At 41.4% G+C, this 25,369-nt stretch overlaps 1 protein-coding gene across 3 annotated transcripts in view; it reads left to right on the top strand.

Annotated features, from left to right (window-relative positions):
• The window catches only part of MTM1 (myotubularin 1), a 98,848-nt gene extending 74,625 nt beyond the window's left edge, over window positions 1-24,223 (top strand). For 2 of the 3 annotated variants that reach the window (XM_082609684.1, XM_082609686.1), the window contains exons 9-15: window positions 428-616; window positions 4,418-4,603; window positions 7,781-7,987; window positions 9,062-9,154; window positions 9,767-9,880; window positions 14,944-15,120; window positions 23,162-24,223. In XM_082609684.1, coding sequence (XP_082465810.1) covers window positions 428-616; window positions 4,418-4,603; window positions 7,781-7,987; window positions 9,062-9,154; window positions 9,767-9,880; window positions 14,944-15,120; window positions 23,162-23,329 — 1,134 coding nt within the window. In that variant the 3' untranslated portion in view covers window positions 23,330-24,223. The remainder of the gene's footprint in view (window positions 1-427; window positions 617-4,417; window positions 4,604-7,780; window positions 7,988-9,061; window positions 9,155-9,766; window positions 9,881-14,943; window positions 15,121-23,161) is intronic. The other variant, XM_082609685.1, reaches the window with a different exon arrangement.
• Window positions 24,224-25,369: the final 1,146 nt, after the last annotated feature.

Here is a 25,369-nt window from a genome sequence, read left to right on the forward strand (position 1 = left end):
TGGGAAAATGACCTGCAGGTGTGAGGTACCAGGGGTGGTTTTCTTTACCTCTCACCTTTTGCTAGAGCTGTTTCTGGGTGATGACAAATCCAGTGCAGGCTACAGGACTGAAATAAAATGTCTGAAGCTTTCTGTTTCCTTTAAGTGATATAACTATTTTTAGGTAAGCATTTAATGTTTTTAGATGCGGTGCGAATTAAGAAAAGACTAGTAAAGCAATTGGTTATTGTCATTGGCCCTGAATAGTCATCATCGTTAAATGTGTGTTTCTGGGCACACATGGAAATGGCAGGTGAACAAGCATCCCGTTTCAGCAAAATGAGATTCACTTCATCATGATTGTTAGTGCTCTCTTTTTTTTAATAGTTTTAATTGTTTTGACATTTGGTTCTTTCTCGATAGCTTAAAATTTCTGAACCAACCGTAGGTGCTGTCATGGATTCATCCAGAAAACAAGACGGTCATCGTGCGTTGTAGTCAGCCTCTTGTTGGTATGAGTGGTAAACGAAATAAAGATGATGAGAAGTATCTCGACGTCATCAGGGAGACGAATAGACAAATTAACAAACTCACAATCTACGATGCTAGACCCAATGTAAATGCAGTGGCCAACAAGGTAAGTATATTTAATGGCATGGTAGAAACTTGCCTTACGTACAGTGTGCAGTGTTTTACATGAAGGTTGTTGCCATGGCCTCTCAACATGTGGGTTTAAATTAAACTTCGCTTAAAGAGGAAAATGAGTTCACTGAAGGTAGAAAATAGTTTTAATCACAAAACATATCTTAAAAGTTGAATACATTAAAGCCAAATGAAAATAAGCTTTAGGTAAACTAGAAGTCTAGAGCTGTAGTGAACTTGGGAAAGAGTTAGAATCTCTTTGGAGCCCTTTAGGCTGTTGACAGTCATTCTCAGTGTATACACTAGTGAGGCAACTGTGAGGATTATGGGAAGCTGTAATTGTTAAAATCCTAAATTTGTAGCTTTATCTAAGCATTCTCTTCACTATACTCAGAAATGTGTGTTCTCATTTATATGAGACAATCCAAGAAATGAGTAGATCCATGTATGTGAATTTTACAGTTACACACATAATGGTAATATTTTCAAAGAAATCTGTCTCAAGGGTCTTCTTGGCCTTCTTAAGTAGAGCATGCAGACTGCCCCTAAAGTTGAATGACAAGGCAGTGTTGCCTGCAGGACTCCTCAGCAGATGCTCAAGGTGGAAGGCTGTTTGCCCCTGCACTACAGGGCCCAAGATTCAGAAATATCTTTGACATTCAGTTTCACCTTTTTGTTTTGTTTTGTTTTTTTTTCCTTTCCTTCTCCCATTGCCAGCTGTCACTTATAAGTATTCACAGTGGGCCTGCCCTATTCCACCTTTCAGATGTATGGCTTCTTGTCAGATGTAGGCTTAAATTTCATCATCTTGAATATTTTTCTTATCCCAAGGTCATTTATCTGGCATCTTCAATTATTCAGAGCACAAGACAAGAACCTGAAAGCAAAACAAGTCCTCAAGCAGCTCAGATAGATTCAGTAGCTTCCTAAATGGACCCTGTGATGTCTGTCTACACAGGCGTGTGTGTGGGGCTCCACTCATAATTATTTGCACACAGATTGTGCACCTTACACATTTACTCTTGGACCCGGTATTTGTTACTGCAGTTGGTTTTGTTTTACATAACAAAAATGATATTGAAATTATTTGTCAAGCAATCAGGTAGTGAAATCGATAAATAGGTTAGGAAATATAGCACAACATTTAGAAAATTAAGTCTAAATATGAATATCTTGTTGTATTATCCTTACCTTTATATTTCTGTTCCTGCTATCCTTCAGGTATAATTCAGAGTTGAATACATGTATAAAATGAAGTATTTCCGTGTATACATTTAACCTGAAACAGATATCATATAACATTAAAACGGGGTATTTAGAAAGGATATTTTAAAATATATAAAATATATAAAATGAATAACTTTATTGTATTAACTCTAAAGCTCATTGTTGTAGCAGTAGAATTCTTGAATGCCTTTTTAACACTCAGGAAATATGCCTGTGTTTCTAGTCCATTTAGGAATGAAGGGAAGGAAAAAATTAAGGAAAAAAACCTAGGCTTGAAAGATCTGTGCATCATTCTCTAAAAAAACACACTCAGGTTCCCCTCCTCCCTCGGCTGTGTCTTCCTAGTCATCTGTATCCATAGCAACAGGCTGTGTACGTGGTTGCACTAGGTAACATGGGTTGTTCTTTTTTGTTGAAGAGAACTGAAAAGAAAACTTCAAAACTAATCAGAGGTGCGGAATTTGAACTTTTGGGAACTCAGTCTATGCTTGACTAATTGATTTTTACCCTTCTGAATTCTCTCCTCTTTGGACCTAATTGTTCTGCCCTTGTGGATATTTAGAAATTTACAGCCCCGTATGTAACAAGCAACATTTCACCATTTTAAATTAAACAAAAAAACAAACAAAGGAAACCTAGAGGCAGATAAGATCCAGCAGCCTGTGATGAATTAAAGTGGGACTGTGTTCATGTCTGTTTTTGGCAGAAACTTTGGCAATGAATTATTACTTTTTCCTCCTATCATCTTCAGTGATCTATGAAAGAAACTCCAGAGTTAGGAATGTCTTTGAAAATCACTAACTGTTTACAAACCACATGTACAGAGAAACAGGTCATGTGTCCATGGGAGGGTAACGTGTGTCCTCCTCCCGTGAGACGCTTGCAGATCCAGTTCACAACAGTGACTGCCAGGGGGATAGGTACACCTCTGTTGTGACCTCTGATGGCAGCTGCAAGGTGTTATTCCCTGAGGTAGGGGTAACCAAGGAGAGGGGAATATGACCCATTTGTGTATGGATTCATTAGCTGATAACTATTTAAAAACAAAGTGAACATTTATTGTCTACTTACTACTGATGCCATTTGTAGCAAGCTTTAAAAACACATTTCTGTCTAAATAAAATACAATTTCTTACCTAGAGTCTCTGGAGATCAAGGCCTCTGGCTTGTACCTAGGTCTCCAGGTTTGAAGTTCAAGTGGTAGCCTTACTTCTACTGCAGGAAACCTTCTCTGTGACTAACCCCAGAAAAAAACCATAAGATGTGTTGGGCCTTCTGTCCCGAGCTACAAGTTTATATTCCTTCAATTGTAAATGAAAAGAGAAGAGGTATTCCATGGCAATGGCAGGCATGTCGCTTGTCTGTCCGTTCCCTGCGGGCACTGCCAAGATAGTACAACTTGGCTTTGACTGTTTACTTACCTTTACTGGTGAGTTTACATATTCATATGTTTTTATGATGTTAATTAGCATCCTTCCATTTTGGCTTGCTTTCTTCGCAGGTCCCTGAATAATTTAACTTTTTCTTAAAAGGCCAGAGGCCACATGTTCCATGGCATTTTAAAGCATTAAGCAGAATGCATCCAGGTTCCTAAACAAAACTGGAGCGTTTCTTTTTGTCTTCGTGGAAGACGGGCATCTTCACGACCCTGTGAAAGGGAAGTGATGCCCACCCTAGCGGGTGGATGCTGATAGGCGCCACGGCAGGTGGTAGCCATCTCGTCCCCGCTTGAAACCTTTTGTCCCTCCAGGGCCCACCAAGTGCAGCGCTGTCCCTGGTGTTTGCATAGCACACACACAGTCATGGGGCACTAGAAAAGGTTCAGGCTGTGAAGTCAGATGACTTAAGTTCTGCTGCTTACCTCTGACTTTGGGGGTAGCTAAATAGCATCTCTTCTCATTTTCAAAATGGAGATAGTAATACCTGTCTTGCAGCATTGCTGTAAGAGTTAGATAAAATTATGTAAAGCAAGAATCACAGTATCTGGGATGTCAGAGGGGCTCATTGAATGGTGGCTGGTGTTAGCTGTTATAGAGCCTGGCTCCTTTTAATCTTATGAGACCTAGGTAGTAGTATCCCCTGTTCTACAGGAGACAACGTTGAGGCGCAGGGAGGTTAAGTGCCTTGCCCCAGATCACACCGCGAAGAGGGGCTGAAACTGAGCTATCGACCTGGGTCTGTCTGAGCCCATCCAGTCCCACGGGAGCCTGCCCCTGAAGAGTACTGTTAAAATCCGATGGAAGACAGCGACCATTCAGAACCTGCTCTTGCCTTTCCAGATCCGGAAGAAGAGCTAGTAATTATAGAACATTTTGAAAATGATTTTTTCTCTCAAATACAGATCCTCAGGAAATTGCCAGCTCGCCATCTTTTTTCCCTAGCTCAAAGTGTGACTAATGTTGTTGAGGCCTAGTGTCAGAAAGGAAGTCAGGTCACATCAATTATTTTATCTAAGTTGCAAGTTTTTAGGTTGAGATTTGGAGGACCAATAACGTTTGAAATATTTGTGTAAGTTACTGAAGAAATAGAAAACCCGACTTACTGTTTTGTGTATCTTCTTGTTTCTTAGGCAACAGGAGGAGGATATGAAAGTGATGACGCCTATCATAACGCCGAACTTTTCTTCTTAGACATTCACAACATTCATGTCATGCGGGAATCTTTGAAAAAAGTCAAAGACATTGTTTATCCTAATGTGGAAGAATCTCACTGGTTGTCCAGTTTAGAATCTACTCACTGGTTGGAACATATCAAGGCAAGTATATTTTTTTTGAAAAAAGATACACATATATAAAAAAGAAAGTAATGGTTTAGTGGATTAGGAAATTTTTTTGATTCCTTAAATTAAAAAAAAAAAAACTGAACAGTGAGAGAGAAAATGTTTGTTGTATATGGCTCTACATTTTACAATTTTGTGTTTCTTTACAATTTGCTTACCTAAATTAAAGATTTCACAATATTATCTCCAGAATATTTTTTAGAGTTTGTAGAGATGTCACTTTCCAACTCGTCAATAGCAAGTAGTTGAGCCTTTCACCCCGGTTTATTTAGAAGTAGATAATTTATTATTGAACCATTACTGGGTATGACCCTCTGACCCTCAAGAACCTAGAACAATTGTTTTTATTGAAACTTACCTCAAATTGACTTTGTTTAAAGAATGAGTTTTGTGTTTTTATTATATTCAATCCTTCATCTTGATAGAGGCATCAAAAACCTCCATTCTTTTAAAAGTACTTGAAGTTGGGACCTCCCTGGTGGTGCAGTGGTCAAGAATCTGCCTGCCAGTGCAGGGGACACAGGTTTGATCCCTGGCCCAGGAAGATCCCACATGCCGTGGAGCAACTAAGCCCGTGCGCCACAACTACTGAGCCTGCGCTCTAGAGCCTGTGAGCCACAACTACTGAGCCCTTGTGCCACAACTACTGAAGCCTGCACGCCTAGAGCCCATGCTCTGCAACAAGAGAAGCCACCGCAATGAGAAGCTCATGCACCGCAACGAAGAGTAGCCCCCGCTCGCTGCAACTAGAGAAAGCCCATGTGCATCAACAAAGACCCAATGCAGCCAAAAATAAATAGATAAAATAAATAATAATTTTTTTAAAAAGTACGTGAAGTTATGTGAGGGAACTAACAATTTTAGAAGCCACGATTTAGTTCTATAAACAAACAAAAAACCAACCTTAAATAGGTGAATTATTAAGATAGAGTGTTTTCTAGTCAAAATTTATTTTCCAACTTAATAGGAGTTATAATTTTAGTTAGTCTCTCGAACTTTTGTTTTTTTTCACAATTTATCATCCTCAAAAATGAATTGCAAAAAATCTAATTGTGACAATTAAATGTAATATGGTATCCTGGGTAGGATTCTGGACTAGAATAAGAGAACATTAGGTAAAAACTAAGGAAATCTGAATAAAGCATGGCCTTCATTAAAATTAAGTTTATTAATAATTTAATAATATATCTATTATTGGTTCATAGTTGTGACAGATGTACCATACTATTCTAAGATGTCAATAATAGGGGAAATTGGGTCGAGTATATGGGAACCTTCTGTAGTACCTTTATAACTTTTCTGTAGATTTTGAGAATGGCTCTTCAAGGGCTTTTGTAGACAAAGCAAAAAGATACAGTTTACGTGGGTTTAAATTTTTTTATTATTATTAATTTATTTTTTGGCTGTGTTGGGTCTTCATGGCTGCATGCAGCCTTTCTCTAGTTGTGGCGAGTGGGGGCTGCTCTTCGTTGTGGTGCGTGGGCTTCTCATTGAGGTCACTTCTCTTGTTGCGGAGCACGGTCTGTAGAGCTCACAGGCTTCACTAGTTGCAGCGTGCAGGCTCAGTAGTTGTGGCTCGAGGGCTCTAGAGCATAGGCTCAGTAGTTGTGGCTCACGGGCTTAGTCGCTCCGTGGCATGTGGGATCTTCCTGGACCAGGGCTCGAACCCATGTCCTCTGCATTGGCAGGTGGATTCTTAACCACTGCATAGGTGTGTTTAATTTTTTAAAGGAAATAACCACACAGGTCTGAAAAGGTGAATATACTGGTTGGGGGTACCATTCACTCCTTACTTGAGCAAGAAAAGAACCACAGTTATGTGATTGGCTCAAGGTGAGACACGTTAAAAATGGAATGAGGTTTCAAACCCAGACCTTTGGTCATGGAGTCTAACCAGTACAGGCTACAACATGGATGAACCTCAAAAACATTATGCTGAGTGAAAGAAGCCAGACATAAAAGACCACCTAATGTAGAATTCCATTTCTATGAAATTTCTAGTAAAGGCAAAACCGTAGAGACAGAAAGCAAATCAGTGGTTGTCTGGGGCTGAGGGTGGGAACAGAGATTGGCACCCGGAACCATTTTGGGTAATAGAACTGCTCTGCCACTGGATGGTGGTGATGGTCGCAAAACTGTATAAATTTATTAAACCTTTTCGAAGTGTACACTTACAGGTAAATTCTACTGTTTGTAAAGTATACTTCTGTAAATACTTAAATCATCAAAAATGACATCAGTAGCTCTTTGTATGCATACATTTAGTCACCGCTAGGTCTCAAATTTCTACTAGAGGCTGTCAGTTTATCTTTAGGTAAGGATTCTGCTATTTATGAGCCACATAAGAGTTCATATCTTGTCAATTTAAAGGCCAGAAGGTGATTTCCATTGTATCATGCCTTTAAGGTCTAGACTGGACCTCTTGGGCCAGTGATTTTTCTAATGTGATCACTGTTATTGGTTGCATTGTGTCCTCCCAAAGTTTATATGTTGACGTCCTGACCCACAGTACCTTAGGGTGTGACCTTATTTGCAAATAGGGTCACTGCAGATGTGATTGGTTAAGATGAGGTCTGACTGGAGTAGGGTGGGCCCTTCATTCGGTAAGGCTGGTGTCCTTATGAAAAGGGGAAATTTGGACACAGATACATGCTCAGGGGAAATACCATCTGAAGACTGGAGTTATGCTGCCAGAAGGCAAGGAACTACCAGAAGCTTTGAGATAGACCTGGAACAGGTCCTTCCCTAGAGCCTTCAGAGGGAGCATGACCCTGCCCACACCTTGATCTTGGACTTCCAGCCTCCAGAACTGGGAGATAATACATTTCTGTCATTTAAGCCACCCAGTCTGTGTGGCTTTGTTACAACAGCCCTAGTGAACTCGTACAATCACATATGTGAAAGAAAGCTTGAAATGCAGTTTGGCTTTTGTGTATTTGTCTTGTTTTTTAATATCTACTTGCATTCGAAGGCAGTTTTTGTAGAGGAAAAGCAACAGACCCTGCAGCTTCTGGCCTTCCGTTTTCAGAATTCTTTCTGTTCTAGATGTTAATAGTATTTTAAAACGAACTCTAACTAGGGCTAAAAGCTATAAGTTCAAATTTAAGCAGTCCCTTCCAGCTAGCTACTGACTCGCATGTTTTTCTTTGGCAGCTCGTTTTGACGGGAGCCATCCAGGTTGCAGACAGGGTTTCTTCAGGGAAGAGCTCAGTGGTGGTGCACTGCAGCGACGGATGGGACAGGACTGCCCAGCTGACGTCCCTGGCCATGCTGATGTTGGACAGTTATTACCGGAGCATCGAGGGCTTTGAAATATTGGTCCAAAAAGAATGGATCAGTTTTGGACACAAATTCGCATCTGTAAGTAAACAATAAAGCTAGTTTTTTAAATGTCTGATCACCACCATCTGGGATTAAAAAAACTATTTGTGAAACCAGTGATTTCCTTTTAAAAATAAAATCTGAGGAGTGTAATAAAAAACACTCTGCAGGTTTGAAAATGTGTGACGCCTTGGGTTTAGCCAGTCTTTTTAGGAGACATATTTATCCACCTGCGCTATTAACAGTTTCGCTTGAAAGTAATACAAAAAGTGTTTAAATTGAAATTGTGCAAAAGAAGGAAGATACTCCTTTCTCAACTAATATTATAACTATTAGAGCCAAATATTTTGTAGAAATGCTAGACTTTTTGTTGAGGCTTTTACTATTCTCTGATAGACATTTTGAAAACCAAAAGAACCTATTAAAATTCCTATTTCCTATTTTCCTAAAGAACCTATTAAAATTAAATTTCCTATTAAAAGGGTGTCTTGTTTCCAGGCACCCTTTGAATAAGCATTTTTAACAAGTTCCCCACATGGTTCTCATGAAGAGAATCCATAGACAGTGTCAGAAACACTGCTCTGTAGCCTTGTAGCCTTCATCTAAATTTCACAAGTAGTGTGAATAGCATCGTCAAGTAGAAAGAGTCATTGTTTAGTAAATGAATAAATGGTGAGGTTTTTGTCTTGTTTTTGAGAAAGAACCTTTTTTAAAAGAACTTTTAATTATAATAATCACACCCTTTTGGACATGGTTTCAAGACTTGAAACTTTGGGATTGGTCCCTTCACAACTGGTAACTTAACTCTACCTGCAGCTGCCCACGACTTGTACAAAATTCCAACCGGATAAAATAGTTGTCATGTTCACATAGCATCATGATGCTTTCTCAGTTTGTATTGATATATTATAGAAGTTTATATACTTAATTTCCATTACTTTGAAACCATACGTTATTTTCTGTATTGCCATGGGAAAAACAAATACTATTCACTCTCTGAGAAGCTTGGCGTTTGGAATGCAGATTGCTGAGTTGTGATTGTCACATTTTGTGAGTTGTATGCTTCCTCAGTTTTGTACCCAGAGATTAAAACAAATCATCACTTCCTTTCAGAGAATAGGTCATGGCGATAAAAACCACGCCGACGCTGACCGATCTCCTATTTTTCTCCAGTTTGTTGATTGTGTATGGCAGATGTCAAAACAGGTAAGAGATATTAGGATGAAAATACATCTGACTTAATGTTTAAATATTTTGATATAATATCTGGGATTAGCCTCAGAGTAACACAGGGTAGGGATAGAGATGCAACAAGTTTGGCCATGTGCAAATAACTGTTGAGGCTGGGTGATGGGTACACGGGGTTCACTTTTTTTGTTCTCACTACTATTTATATTCACTGGGATTTTTCATAATAAAGTTTTAAAATTTTAATATTTAACTGTACTCTCTCTGCTAGTGGAGAAGCAGCATAATTGACAATAGCAAGTCGTCTTTTCCAATTCATCCTACGCTGGCATTTGTGTGTAGGCGTGTCTGCTACCTTAGACTACCATAAATAATTAAACCATCCTGTGTGTCCTGTACGCTCAGGAGAACCCAGAAAATGGGCTTATTTTCTTTTTTTCCCTCTTTATTCCTTTACTTGATGCTCAGTTAAGCTCTTCAGCCCTGTGCAAAGCACCAACAGGTGAGCTGTAGCATGCTGCAGACCACAGCCTCAGCTGTCCTTCTGGAACATTTATGCACCTCTTCTCAGCTCTGTGCGAGATCAGCCCCAAGTTTTCATACATTGTTTGCTTGTTTGTTTTTGTCTAGTTCCCTACAGCTTTTGAATTCAATGAACGGTTTTTGATTATAATTTTGGATCATCTGTATAGTTGCCGCTTTGGTACTTTCTTATACAACTGTGAATCCGCTCGAGAGAAACAGGTGAGTGTTTAACATCTTTAACATCTTTTTAGTTAAAGACTCACCAAAATGTGTTTAATCTGCTGTGAAATAACAAAGAATTTGATAGCTTGGTTTGTGGTTAATGCAAAGTTTCTCATTCTGTACCCCAAGCTTGGGTGTTTTCACTTCAACCAGGGGTTATTGAGTGTGTGGTGTTTACTTCAGGGGTAAGACACTGACTTTGCCTTCAGGGAGTAGGAATGACTTTTTTGTTGAGGTATAGATGATTTACAATATTGTATAAGTTTCTGGTGTACAACACAGTGATTCAATAGTTTTATAGATTATACCCCATTTAAAGTTATTACAAAATAACAGCTGTATTTCCCTGTGCTACATATCCTTATAGCTTATTTATTTTATACCTAATAGTTTGTACGTCTTAATCTCCCACCCCTATCTTGCTCCTCCCACCTTCCCTCTCCCTGCTAGTAACCACTAGTTCGTTCTCTATATTGGTGAGTCTGTTTCTGTTTTGTTACATTTGCTCACTTTTGTTTTATAGATTCCTCATATAAGTGGACACATACAGTATTTGTCATTCTCTGTCTGACTTATTTCCCTTAGCATAATACCCTCCAGGTCCATCCGTGTTGCTGCAAATGGCATTATTTCATTCTTTAATGGCTGAGTAATATTCCATTGTATATACATAGCACATCTTCTTTTTTTATTTATTTTTATTTTATTTATTTTATTTTTGGCTGCGTTGGGTCTTCGTTGCTGCACGCGGGCTTCTCTCTAGTTGTGGCGAGTGGGGGCTACTCTTCATTGCGGTGTGCGGGCTTCTCATTGCAGTGGCTTCTCTTGTTGTGGAGCACAGGCTCTAGGTGTGCGGGCTTTAGTAGTTGTGGCACGTGGACTCAGTAGTTGTGGCTCATGGGCTCTAGAGCGCAGGCTCAGTAGTTGTGGCGCACGGGCTTAGTTGGTCCGCGGCATGTGGGACCTTACCGGGCCAGGGATTGAACCCGTGTCCCCTGCATTGGCAGGTGGATTCTTAACCACTGTGCCACCAGGGAAGCCCCTAGCACATCTTTTTTATCCAGTCATCTGTTGGTGGACAGTTAGGTTGCTTCCATATCTTGGCTATTGGAGTATGGATGGCTGTAAAAGGCATGCAAGGTCACCCTCCCAAAATGCCATAAAAATGTCAGTAAGGGAAATTTTTTTTAAAAGGCATAAACCCACAAGAACAGGGGGAAATAAGGAAGGAGACACAGCAACAAACTTGGAAGCTGGAAACTTAGTAGATAAGTGGGAAATAACTTTACTTGAGAAAAGTGACTCGCAAACCAGCAGCGGGCAAGCCAAGAACCAGGCCACTTTGCATCACAGCAACCCCATATGACTCAGGGGTTCTGGGGCAAAGGTGTACCAGCGTATGGGGCAAAGAGGGAAGGGTAAGATAACTTGAAGGGGAATAAAAAAGATAACCTGAGGGTCTGTTTAGTATAAGCAGGTAGCTTTCCCCAGATCACGTCCACTTGTCTCTGGAGTTAAGGACAGAAGTTTCTTCTCGAGAGAGGGTGAGAGTAGGTATCCGGGCTGGGGACCTGAGTGTCCTCAGGGGATGAGGTGAATGGAAAGAGCTGGTCTGTGAGAGACCCAGCCCATGTCCCCTGCTCACTCCCAGCATTCTGGCGGCAGGTCCTTATCTTTCAGGTGAGAGCCTGTTGGCAAGGATGGGGAGAAAATGGAACCCTTGGATGTTGCTAGTGGTATGTACCCAAGAGGAATGAAAACAGGGGTTGAAGCAAAAACTTAGACACAGATGTTCATGGCAGCCCTACTCAGAATAGCTAAAAGACGTCAACAACCCCACTGTCCATCAGCTGATAAATAGATGAACTAAATGTGGTCTATCCATTCAGTGGAATATTATTCAGCCATCAAAAGGAATGACGTTCTGACCCATGCCACAAACGGATGAACCTTGAAAACGTGCTAAGTGAAAGGAGCCAGACACAAAAGGCACATATTGTATGATTTCATTTATATGAAACGTCCAGAAAAACAAGTCCATAGAGACAGAAAGCACATTTGTGGTTGACGGGCTGGAGGGAGGGGAGAATGGGGAGTGACTTCTTAATGTGTACAGGGTTTCCTTTGGGGATGATGAAAATGTCTTAGAACTTCATAGAGGTGGCAGTTGGACAACATTGGGAAAGTACTAAAAGCCAGTGGATTGTAGACTTTAAAATGGTGAATTTTATGGTACGTGAACTACACTTCAATTTGGGGAAAAAAAAGGAATCGTCTCTAGAGAAACTGACTAGCCCAAGAAAAAGGACCTAAAGATTACCAACAGCTAGGGTTCCCCATGGTGAAGCTCAGGTTGACAAGCCTCATGACTTCAGAGCTTACATAATAGCAACAAGCAGGAGAGAAATAAAACAGCTTGGAGAAAATAGTTACCATGTAGGGTGGGGAGAAACCTAGACAGGAAGCTATCAGTTAATATTCCAAGAAAGATAGGAAAATATTGGTACCATGAAATAATAACAGGATATTATTTAGAAAGAACATTTAGAGATAAGAAAACTTGAAATTAAAAACATGCTATCAGGGACTTCCCTGGTGGCACAGTGGTTAAGAATCCACCTGCCAATGCAGGGGACATGGGTTTGAGCCCTGGGGAAGAGCCCTGGTCGGGGAAGATCCCACATGCCACGGAGCAACTAAGCCCGTGTGCCACAACTACTGAAGCCCTTGTGCCTAGAGCCCATGCTCTGCAACAAGAGAAGCCACCGCAACGAGAAGCTGGTGCGCTGCAACAAAGAGTAGTCCCCACTCGCCACAACTAGAGAAAGCCTGCGCACAGCAGCGAAGACCCAACGCAACCAAAAATTAATTAATTAATTTTAAAAAATGTACTATCAATAGAAATTTAAAATTCAGCAGAAGAGTTGTAAGATTAGGTTGAAGTCTCCCAAAAAGTAGGGCATAGAGACAGGTAGGAAATGGAGATAAGAAAACTAGAAGATCAGTTCTGGAGTCCAATATCCAAATCATAGGAGTTCTAGAAAGGGAAAATAGGCAAAGAAGAGCAGGAAATCACCGGAATAATGTGAGAATATTTCCCAGAATTGAGGTGTGTGAGTTTCCACATTGAAAGGCCTACCAAGTGCCCAGGCACAGTGGACAAGAAGAGACCCACAGTAAAGCACATCTTTGTGAAGTCTCAGAACACCAGGGAGAAAGGAAAGGCCCTTCAGGCTTCCAAAGAGAAGAAGAGTGGGTTATGTGCAAAGAAACAGAAGTAAGGAAGACTTTGAATTATTCAGCAGCAATATTGGAAAGTATAAGTCAGCGGAGCATTGCCTTCCGAATTTTAAAGGAAAATGGTTTCAACCTAGAATCCTCTCGCCACCCAACTGTCAACCAGATGTGAAGTAGACCAAACGTATCCTCAGACACACGTGGCATCAAGAAAGAAGACTGCATGGAGTTCAGGAAGCCAGGAGCTCCAGCACAGAGAGGCCAAAGGGAAGCCTCAGAGGGCGAAACAGAAGAGACTTCCTGAATGAGAGCTGGGTGCATGGCGCGGGGGCGGCCGAGGCAGCTCCTTCCTCCCAGGATGCACCTGGGGACTCCAGATGTGCTGAGTGTCCTGATCAGAGTTTTAAAGACATTGGAGGAAGAGTTTGGGGTTGAATGAGTGATAGATGCCAAGAGAAGTAAGCAAGCAGAATAGACAGCTGTTAAATTAAAGGAAAACAAAACCAAAAATTGTACAGGATAAGAAATCAGAGTAGAAAAGACATGACTTACCTGGGAATAGCATTTGCTGAGTCATAGCAATCTAAACCCTAAACATGGATCTAACCAGAGCAACGCTGTAAACTGAGGGTCTGAGGCAGGGTAGAAGGTGTGAGCGCAGCAGGATGGGGAGGAACGTTCTCGCTGTGGCAGTGTCAGCAGTTAATGCCTGTAACTTTAAAGTCAACAAGTAGCAAGAAAAGGGTGTTTCTCACAGGGGCGGAGGTAAGTACCAAATAACCAAATCAATTTTTAAAATCAAACACAGTTGCTTGTGAGAAAGGGAGAAAGGTGAGAGACTACTTTTTTCATAACAAACCTTGTCAAGCTGTTTGACTTTATATCAACTGTGTGTATGTATAAAAATAAAAACAAGCATGCCAATAAACACAAGGCAGTGTAGACTGTGGAATCAGAAAGGGACAAATGAAGTTTTAGGTGGATCCCAAGGAAGGCAAAATTATGCTGCTGTTATTACCGTTCACATTCACAAAATGTGTATGTTCAAAAAATTTCTTCAGTCACTATTTCAAGCTGTTCTTTTCAACTTCCAGTTTTAGCTTACTGGTCCTTTCTTCTTGACGTCATTACTAGGAAGAGTTTCCAATTCTGCCTTCAGTAATTTTAATATTTGTACTTTTATTTCCCAAGTTTTGATTTTCCTCTACTTATGATCAAAATGGGTAAAAACCTATAATTAAAAAACAATGAAGATGTGAATATCTGTATGAGATGATGGATACCAGACTGAAAATTGAAGATTCAATGAAGTCAGTTATCCACGTGTTTCAAATATCTGGATACTGGCATGATGCATTAAACATCTGGATGTTTGATTAACATAACGCTTTGTCTGGATGCCTACTGTCAAGTAGATACAGGTTGAGATTTTGTAGTTCTAACAAACACAAAAATGGAAAAAGTCAGCGAGATCTTATGATAATTTTTCTTGCTGCTGAATTCAAAAGAGCGTACTGCCCATCTGTTCGTAAATGTTTTCCCTAGCCAGGAATAGTCTTCTTAGGTCAGTGAGTTGCATTTAATGTTAGAGCATCCTTTCCCTCTCTCTTCAGGCAGAAACAGTGGCTCTCAAGCCATTATCTATGCAAATATTGGGAAGTGGTGCTCAGCACTCCCAGACGCAGAAGGCTTTTTGAGCTATTATGGGGATAATGTACATGTGTGATTCAAGTTGATGCTCAGCTGTATCGCTGCAGCCTGCAAAATGGTTTGTGTACCGGGCTGTGTTTTTACTTAGGCTTTCCACTTTCTCTTTCCTCTAGAAAGTTACAGAAAGAACTGTTTCTTTATGGTCGCTGATAAACAGTAATAAAGACAAATTCAAAAATCCCTTCTACACTAAAGAAATCAATCGAGTTTTATATCCAGTTGCCAGTATGCGTCACTTGGAACTTTGGGTGAATTACTACATTAGATGGAACCCCAGAATCAAGCAACAAGTAAGTGAAGTAGCAAGTGATGTCGACTGACTACTACTTCTGGACTTAAATAATGTTATGTAGTATATTTTTTTTAATTTTTATTTTATTTTAAATTTTTATTGGGGTATAGTTGATCTACAATGTAGTGTTACTTTCAGGTGAACAGCAAAGTGAATCTGTTATACATATACCTATATCCACTCTTTTTTAGATTCTTTTCCCATATAGGCCATCACAGAGTATTGAGTAGAGTCCCCTGTGCTATACAGTAGGTCCTTATTAGTTATCTATTTTATATATAGTAGTGTGTATATGTCAATCCCAGTCTCCCAATTTATCCCTCCCCCCACCTTTCCCCTTTGGTAACAATAAGTTTATTTTCTACATCTGTGACCCTACTTCTGTTTTGTAACTAAGTTTGTTTATACCCTTTTTTAAGATTCCACTTACAAGCAATATCATATGATATTTGTCTTTCTGTGTCTTACTTCACTCAGTATGGACAATCTCTGGGTTCATCCATGTTGCTGCAAATGGCATTATTTTGTTCTTTTTTATGGCTTTTCAAAAATATTATGAAAGGAAAAAGAGCAGACTAAAAAAATGATACTTGCTTTTATTTTTTTTATTTTTTGAGTCCACTTGGTTCAACTATTTTATTGACTAAGCATCTGTTTTTAATGGGTTTTTTTTAACATCTTTATTGGAGTATAATTGCTTTACAATGGTGTGTTAGTTTCTGCTTTATAAAAAAGTGAATCAGTTATACATATACATATGTTCCCCTATCTCTTCCCTCTTACATCTCCCTCCCTCCCACCCTCCCTATCCCACCCCTCTAGGTGGTCACAAAGCACCAAGCTGATCTCCCTGTGCTATGCGGCTGCTTCCCACTAGCTATCTGTTTTATGTTTCGTAGTGTATATATGTCCATGCCACTCTCTCACTTCGTCCCAGCTTACCCTTCCCCCTCCCCATGTCCTCAAGTCCATTCTCTAGTAGCTCTGCATCATTATTCCCGTCCTGCCCCTAGGTTCTTCAGAACCTTTTTTTTTTCTTAGATTCCATATATATGTGTTAGCATATGGTATTTGTTTTTCTCTTTCTGACTTACTTCACTCTGTATGACAGACTCTAGGTCCATCCACCTCACTAGAAATAACCCAATTTCGTTTCTTTTTATGGCTGAGTAATATTCCATTGTATATATGTGCCACATCTTCTTTATCCATTCATCTATGACACTTGCTTTTAAACACAACTTTAGTTATATATTGTTTTTAATTACTAAACCATTTATTTTTAAAATTAATTTAATTTATTTATTTATGATTTTTGGCTGCGTTGGGTCTTCGTTGCTGCATGCGGGCTTTCTCTAGTTGCAGCGAGTGGAGGCTACTCTTTTGTTGTGGTGCACAGGCTTCTCATTGTGGTTTCTCTTGTTGTGGAGCATGGGCTCTAGGAGCGTGGGCTTCAGTAGTTGTGGCTCACGGGCTTAGTAGTTGTGGCTCGCTGGCTCTAGAGCGCAGGCTCAGTAGTTGTGGTACACAGGCATAGTTACTCCGCGGCGTGTGGGATCTTCCCAGACCAGGGCTCGAACCCGTGTCCCCTGCATCGGCAGGCGGACTCTCAACCACTGTGCCGCTAGGGAAGCCCCACTAAACCATTTATTTTGATTGGTGTTAAACTTACATTTTTCCTGACAACATGAATAATACAATTTTTTTTTACTAAGATGTAAACTAATTTAAAGCTCTGGAAAATTTCTGAGTTTTGATTGTCAAGGATTTTCTTTAATCATTATAAGTTGTTAGACATCATAAGAAGGTTTTTTCCAGCGACTAGACTGAGATGATCCTTTAAGGAAAAGGAACATTTTCTACTCTCTGTTCAGGTGTATGTACTTGTCAGCTAATATCAGAGTGCTCTTTACTGAAGGTCTTTACTTCTAAAGTAAAGATAATTGATCTGTCAAAGGATAGTACAGTCATTTGGCCATTTCTCGGTCCAACATGGCAATGGTGATTTTTGAAGCGAAAGACTGCACATTTTATTAAAGGCACAGTCAGGCTTTCCCTTCTCCCAGCCTCACTGCATCCAAGATCAGAAGGAAAGTCCAGCCTGTTTGTGAGGGCTCAGAAGTATGTCCACTGAGCCATTTGTTCTAAGTGCTCTAAATAGTCAATATTTGCGATTGCTCTCTGTAAAGGTTTGCATGTTTTCCTGCAGTCCCAGGCCAGTCTTGCGTAAGCAGCAGCTTTAATCCCACTACAAATAGTCGGGCAACAGCAGGGCCCGGTGCTCAGTCTGTCCCTCAGTTTGTTTATTCCACTCTGGCAGCTGGCCACACGCCAGTGTGTGTGTGCTCTCTCTTCCCACTGGGGAAATGCACATTTAAGCTCGCCCTCTTGTTTCAAGGTCTCTGCTTGCTTGCATGAAAGCCTTTTGCAATTTCGTAATGGTTGAAATGTGTAGTCTTTTGGAAAGTGACAGATTCCAGGGCTTGAGAACATTCACTTGTTTAGTTTGGGATTTGAGAAGCACACAGAGGGAATGCCTTTAGCATAGCTCCAGCATTTGGAATATCAAGTAAAGAGTAAATGGGAATTTTTACATGGTTCTAAGCAGTGTTACATGGGGTGTGTTCCTTTTCTGAATAAAACATATAGATGAGCACTGTTTGTCCTATAAATTTCACCTTTTCCATATTTATCATGGCTTTTTAAAAAACTATTGTTTTTTAGAAAATGTTGACAATTTCTGTACAGATTCTGTAATCTCCCGTCACCCATTTGTACTTGGAGAAATTCTTGAAATTGCAGGCATTTAGAGCAATTCATTTATGATATACAAAGGTAATGACAATTGTGTGACAAGTCAAGTTTGCAGGGACATCACTGGCAGAACTTACTGTGATGTGTTTCTCCCCCTTATTCTCCCAGAGCTTAGCAAAATGGAACTGGGCCAGGTAGGAATGCATATTTGTTTGATTGAGGTTTTTATTTTGAGACACTGATTGGTGTGTTTTAGGATCTGTGACATTTACCCGAAGAAAATAACTTACCCTTTCTATATAGATTTTCTGAACATCAAGGGTCCTACACGCGTCTTTATTGTCGCTCTCGGCATCTTGCGTTTTCATCTACCAAATACTGAACATTCCCATGCGTCAGGCACTGAGGGGACCCAGAAATTAAGAAGAGGTGGTCTCTGCCCACAGGGACATAAGCCGATGATGATAAACACTCGAGGAGAAATGTGGAAACGGAAGTGTGAATGAAGTGCATCAGGTTTCCCGAAAGATCTTATGCAGGACATTATTTCATACAGAAATAGATTACAGTCCAATCACATAGGACTTTGCAAATTATATAACGTAGACCTAAAAGAATATCCTTAACCACTGAAATCATTACTCAGTTGTGTGGCCCAGTTGGTATACAAGCAGTTACTGTGGTAAACTACCAGACCGATGCTTACATTTGACAAGCTATGAATAAGCAGGCTTGGTAGTTTTATGTAATATGAGGAAGTTGCTCATGCTGAAAGCCAAAGGATAATTTAGTCACATAAACCTGAGTGGGACCTTCGGCTGCTGGTGAGTCGCGTATTGTCCTTTGGGGACCTCTGCACTCCACGTGGCTGTGAACCAGAGTTGCCCCGGGCAGTTCCCGTTTTGCTTAGGATGACAACAAGGACAGACATTCACAGGCTTACCTGGGTGGGGTTTAAGTCATTTCCGATAGAAAAGTTAGAACTTCATGCTTCATTCCCCAAGGGAGACGTCGAGGTGTGGGATTTATAGTCACTTGACTACGCATTTCATTTGTCATCATTGTGTCCTTTGCTACACTGTCACAAATGCCCTCTTTCCTATTACATCCTCTAAATTGGTTTTGTTTGTTTACAGACTAATGACTTCTACATATTTTGTACCCATTACTAGATCGAATTGTCTTTTTATTTCTAATAGTTTTCTAACTCTATAGCCTCGTCATCGGCAAAAATGATTTTTTTACTTCTCATTTCTTTGTCTTGTCTTAATTGTACTTGCTGGTACAATAACAAACAGATTCTAACAGTCATATGGGAAAGAGAGGTTTTCAAAATAGCCAAGACCAGAAACAGAGCATGCAGGTTCGGAGACTGGGGAGGGTGAGAAAGTGGCGGAGGGGAAAGAATGGACTGTGGATGGTAAATGTTTACTGGTAAGTGGTCCTGGCACAGCAGATGTCACACGTCCACAAAGACCTCCTATTCCCCGTACCTGCTCCTGCCGCCGGCCTCCTCATCGCAGCACTCGGCAGCTCCATCCTACACGCCCTGCCCAGAAACCTTACAGTCATCCTCCCGCCCGCCCACTTTAAAACAACAGCTTCCTTGAGGCCTAACTGACATATAGTAATCTGTACACGTTGCAAGTGTGCAGTGCAGTGGGTTTTCACATGTGTCTCCACCTGTGACACCAGGAGCACAGTCGAGGTTGTGAACATACGCATCCCCAGCAAACACCCTTGTCACTACAGGTGAGCTTCCGTTTTCCAGTCATCCTTGTCTCCCTGCTCTCTCATCCCAGGCTGTCAGGAGAGCTTGCTGGGCTCGGCCTTCAGAAACCCGTCCGGCCTCCGAGCCTGGGGCCGTGTGTGGCTGCAGAGCCTTCCAGCTGGACTCTCAGATTCTGAGCTTGCTTCCTTCTAGTCTGTTCTCAGCACGGCAGCCAAAGTGCTCCTTGTGAAATATACCCCCCAGATGCCAGCACTCCTCTCCTCAGCACTGTCCAGGCAGCCGCTCGCCTCCCCCGGGGTCAGAGCCCAAGGCCAAAGCCCAAGGCCCAAAGCCTCAGACCTCTGAGGCCTTGTGTGGCCCCCGGCCCATGCCTGACCTCTCTGACCTCCTGGCCTGCTCACCGAAGACTCCTGCTCACACACCCTGATTTGGCCACACGGGGCTCCTTGCTCAGCCTCAAGACACTCAGGCATCTGCTTGGTCACCTCCCTGTTGAGCGTGTAACCAGCGTGTCCCCGTCCCACTCACCCTGCTCTGCTTTTCCGTAGTCCTCATCACCTTCCATGTCCTGTGTACCTCACGGGGTTGTCTTCGTTGTCTGTCTGTCTCCCCCTGCTGGAAGAGAAACGCCATAAAAGTAGGCATTTGGGCCTCCTTTGTTCACTGATGGATCCTGAGCACCTAGAGCAGTGGCCGGCCCTCAGTGGAGCACATGCAGAGAAAAATGGGCAAAGGGTATTCACGGGCAGTGCACAGCACTTACTGGGTGTCAGGTGCTCTACCAAGCATTCCTGCTCTGATGCCAATACGCATTTTGGAAAAAACCTTACATTCTGCAAAGTCATGCAGTAAAAAGAACAGGGACTTACAGGAGGGATGGGGCTAGAAGGTAGGAGGAGACCCCTCCAAACCCGTGCACCTCTGTAACCAGAGCGCTGATGAAAGCAGCAATCAGGCCTTGGCAGCCCGTAGTGGGTTGAATGGTGGCCTCCAAAAGACACATCCACTTGGAACCTGTCAATGTGACCTTATTTGGAAAAAGGGTCTTTACAGATATAATTAAGTTCAGGATCTCAAAATGAGATCCTCCTGGATTTAGTCAGGCCCTAAATCCAATGATGCGTGTCCTCATAAGAGAAGAGAGGAAGATTTGAGAGACAGACAGGATGAGGCCATGTAAAAACAGAGAATGATTGGAGTGATGTGGCCACAAGCCAAGGAAACCTAGAGCTGCCAGAAGCTAGAAGAGGCAAGGAAGGCTCCTCCCCTAGAGCCTGCAAAGGGAGTGTGGCCCTGCTGACAGCCTGATTTGGGGCTTTCTGCCCTGCAGAACTGTGAGAAAATAAATTTCTGTTGTTTTAAACCATCAAGTTGATGTTCGTTTGTTATGGCAGCCACAGGAAACTCATACACAGTCTTAAACCCCAGGGCTCCTGCCCCCTTCTGTGAGATGCAGGTCCTGGAGAGCATCTGCTTCTGATACAGACCATTCTCCTGACCAGTACAAGTCAGATCCAGGGTATAGCCTTCTTCATCAGCGTAGCGTCTTTGCAACTTCCTTGTTGGTACTCGCAGCTTCAGCAGATAGCTTAATGCAGTGGAAAGCAGGACAGTTCTAGAAGCCACTAGCCATAAAGGAAGGCACTTCTGTAGACTTTCAGCTTTTTTCTTAATGTCCTCATATATTGCTCAAGCTTTCTAGACGCTTTCCCTTGATCACTTCCGAACCTTAACATGTTGGCAAGGGAGTCTAGGGTCTGTTCTGTTGTATATTTTGACCTGGGTGGTGATTACATTAGTGTATATGTATGCAAAGATTCATTGAGCTGAACATTTTTTAAAGATTTGTGTGCATTACTGTATGTAATTTGTATCTCAGTACAAAAGTTTAAACAATTAACATCCCAGGGATGTTAAATAAAAGTACCAAATATTGGGCTTCCCTGGTGGCGCAGTGGTTGAGAGTCCGCCTGCCGATGCAGGGTACACGGGTTCGTGCCCCAGTCTGGGAAGATCCCACATGCCGCGGAGCGGCTGGGCCCGTGAGCCATGGCCGCTGAGCCTGCGCGTCCGGAGCCTGTGCTCCGCAACGGGAGAGGCCACAACAGTGAGAGGCCCGCATACCGAAAAAAAAAAAGGAGCAAGTATTAAATTGGTACCAGGGAGAATCTCATTGTGTTTTGGTGTAACTTCTACCTTTGTACTGCCATCAGTCCCCTATTTATCAATCAAAGACATCAGTGTTGTACCAGAACAGACTGTATTGACTAACTTCAGTCTCACAACAACCCTGTGGTCTGGGCTGGTTTTATTCCCATTTGACAGATAGGGAAATGGAGGCACCCAGAGAGTTGTTACACAGCTGTTAAGAGGCAGACTGGAGGGCCTCCCTGGTGGCGCAGTGGTTGAGAGTCCGCCTGCCGATGCAGGGGATACGGGTTCGTGCCCCGGTCTGGGAGGATCCCATATGCCGCGGAGCGGCTGGGCCCGTGAGCCGTGGCCGCTGGGCCTGCGCATCCGGAGCCTGTGCTCCGCAGCGGGGGAGGCCGCAGCAGTGAGAGGCCCGCATACCGCAAAAAAAAAAAAAAAAAAAAAAGAGGCAGACTGGAGATTCACACTAGGCTGCCCATCAGAGCCACTGCTTTCAGCCATGCATGTGAGAAGATGTGCTAAGGCAGAGTGGTGCAAACTAAAGCTACCATGAGATACCATGTTATACTCATCAAATTGGCAAAAACTCTTTCTCTTACGTTGCTACGTTCTAATGAGGATGTAGAGCTACAGGAATCACCAGATGCCACTAGTGGGAGCATAAGGTCATCTCCCCACCTCAGAGAACAATTGGGCAGCATCTAGTAAAGTTGAAAAGACCATACTGTCCTCTCCAGCAGTTCCTTCCCTACCCACCAGGAAAATTCCTTCGAGAAACATTCACATACAAGTCTGAGGAGATGTGTCCAAAGATGGCCCAGCGTCGCTTATAATAGTGGGGAATATCCCACTATTGGGAATGGATAGATCAGCTGCGGTTTATTCATTCAGCGAATTCAACTGGGATCTGCTTGAGAAAAATAGTCGGATCACAATGTCGGTTGATAAGTACAGAATACCACTATTGATGTAAATTTTCACCAAATAGAGAAGCATGGTGTATTTTGTTTCTGGATATTCATTGAGAGGAAAAGTGTCACAAATCGGCTCGGGAAGGAAGGCTGCATGCCAACCTGAGAAGAGTTGTTGCCTCTGGGAGTGAAAGCAGGCAGCAGGGACAGGTGACACAGGAGCCTGGAGCTGTGCCTGGGTTGATGCATTTTAAAAAGATGCTGACACATGTATGTGGATATGTGTACGTGAGTTATTTCTTGGTGGCAAATAGCTGGGTGTTTTTTCTTTGTGCTTTTCTGTATTTGTAAATTACGCAGTATTGAAGGAAGTGATGTATGTTAACCCACAACGAGCGGATTTGTTCAGAAAGTGGCAGCCGCAGCAGATGTGGGGCACAGGCGTGTCATGGTGGTGGAAAGCAGGAACTCACATCTGTGCTTCTTTCCAGCAGCCAAATCCGGTGGAGCAGCGTTACATGGAGCTCTTGGCCTTGCGCGATGAGTACATAAAGCGACTTGAGGAGCTGCAGCTCGCCAACTCTCCCAAGCTTTCCGATCCCTCGACCTCACCTTCTAGTCCTTCGCAAATGATGCCCCACGTGCAGACTCACTTCTAATAAAGGAAATAGCTGACTTTCATTCGGGGCCTCTGTACAGAGTAGGTTAAAATATTTGCCTCCATGTAGAACTTGAACTAACATAATCTTAAACTCTTGAACATGTGCCTTCTAGAATACATATTGCAAGAAAACTACAGTGTCTACACGGCAATTGGAAGAAAGGAGCCCAGATGGGGTTTTGGAAAATGCTGATACCTTCCAAAAGCAGTTTTTGAAAGATAATATTTAAATTATATTTACCTCTTCAGAAATACTATGTGTACAATATGTATTTTGTGGGCCTCATTGGAACAACAACATTTTTAACTAAAGGGGAAAAAATATATGTTTGTGAAATGGATTTACCTCGAACTGCTTATAGTAGTTGCTTAGGGTGATCTAAAAGGAACCCAAATGTGAGAGATGTGTGTTCCTGCCAAAACCAAATCGAGCTCAGCTTCCAAGGCATAATCCACAAGCAAGGTGTTTAAATAATTGCCAAATTTCATACCATCGTAAGTGTGATGACTTAAGGACAAATAGCTGTGTAGATGAGCTTTCCATTATTTTGAAATTTTGGAATGAAGTATTTTCCCCAAGAGAAGCATATTTTTATATTTAAGAAAACTGATAGAGCCCAGTTAAATATGATTTGATTGTTTTTAACATTGCCAGTTCGGTTTCCTAAGTTCTTTCATGAGCTTGCCTAGAATTCTGACCTATTTTCAGGTGGTAGAAACCCCTTCTATAGCACTGTTTGAAGATATCAGATGCATTATGCTGCTTACGTGAATGTTTTCGCAAACGTTGCTCTAGTCAAACTAGCTGATCTGCCAAAGTGTCGGGTTGACCATCTTGGATGTGTGAGCTGTCGCTAGAGCAGCATCCTTTGAAATAAAAGCCGCAGATGTACATTTGTTGAGCGTATTCTTGAAAGTATGGTGTTTATGCATTTCAATTTCAGTGGTGTTCGACACCCCTCCCCACCCAGGCGTGCATAAAAACTGGTTCTACAAATTTTTACTTGAAGTACCCAGCGGTTTGCTTTTTCAGGTTTTTTTTTGTAGTATTAAATGCAATTTCAAATGCAGTTCTATTTGATATCTGAACTAATTCATTTAGTCAGTATATTTGTAAAAGTTAAGGCTACAGTTAAAAAACAATTAATGCGTTCTACAATGATTTGTAAAGGACTATTTATAGCTAATATGGTTTTGTTTTCAGTGAATTAAGAGAGATTAAATATATCTTTGTAAATTATTTTATGTCATAGCTTAATGGTCTACCAAATAAGACATCTCAAATGCAGTAGTATAAATGTATAAATTTTGTATGTATAAGAAATTTTTTAGACAGTCTCTTGCTTTTTGTAAACGCTGTAAATATTTCATAAATTAACAAAGTGTCACTCCATGAAAAGAAAAAAAGCTAATACTAATAGCTGAAAGGATTCTGTGAAATTTCATGACAAATGTTTCATGGCAATAATGACTAAAGACCTGCTGTAATAAATATATTAACTAAACATTGCACTCTATTTCCAGGGCTGTAACTGTGTATGTGTCTTAAATGTGCATGTTGCCCATCTTACTTGCTTTTCCTGGATCTACTTCACATGCCCTTTATCTTACTAGCAACCTTGTATAGGGCTCTCCCCAAATCCCAGCAATATTGGAAATTTAAGTACATTAACAATGCAGATTTTAAGCCACAGCTACCTTTATTTTTTTAAATGTATTTTATTGAAGTATAGTTGATTTACCATGTGTTAATTTCTGCTGTACAGCAAAGTGATTCAGTTATATATATATATATATATATATATATATATATATATATATATTCTTTTTCATATTCTTTTCCATTATGGTTTATCATAGGATATTGAATATAGTTCCCTGTGCTTTACAATAGGGCCTTGTTGTTTATCCATCCTCTATATGTACTAGTTTGCATCTGCTAATCCCAAACTCCCAATCCATCCCTCCCCCACCCCCTCTCCCCCTTGGCAACCACAAGCCTGTTCTCTATGTCAGGCCACAGCTGTCTTTATTAAAG

This window comes from Mesoplodon mirus (assembly GCF_964341445.2).
Source record: "Mesoplodon mirus genome assembly, chromosome: X".
NCBI lineage: Eukaryota > Metazoa > Chordata > Mammalia > Artiodactyla > Ziphiidae > Mesoplodon > Mesoplodon mirus.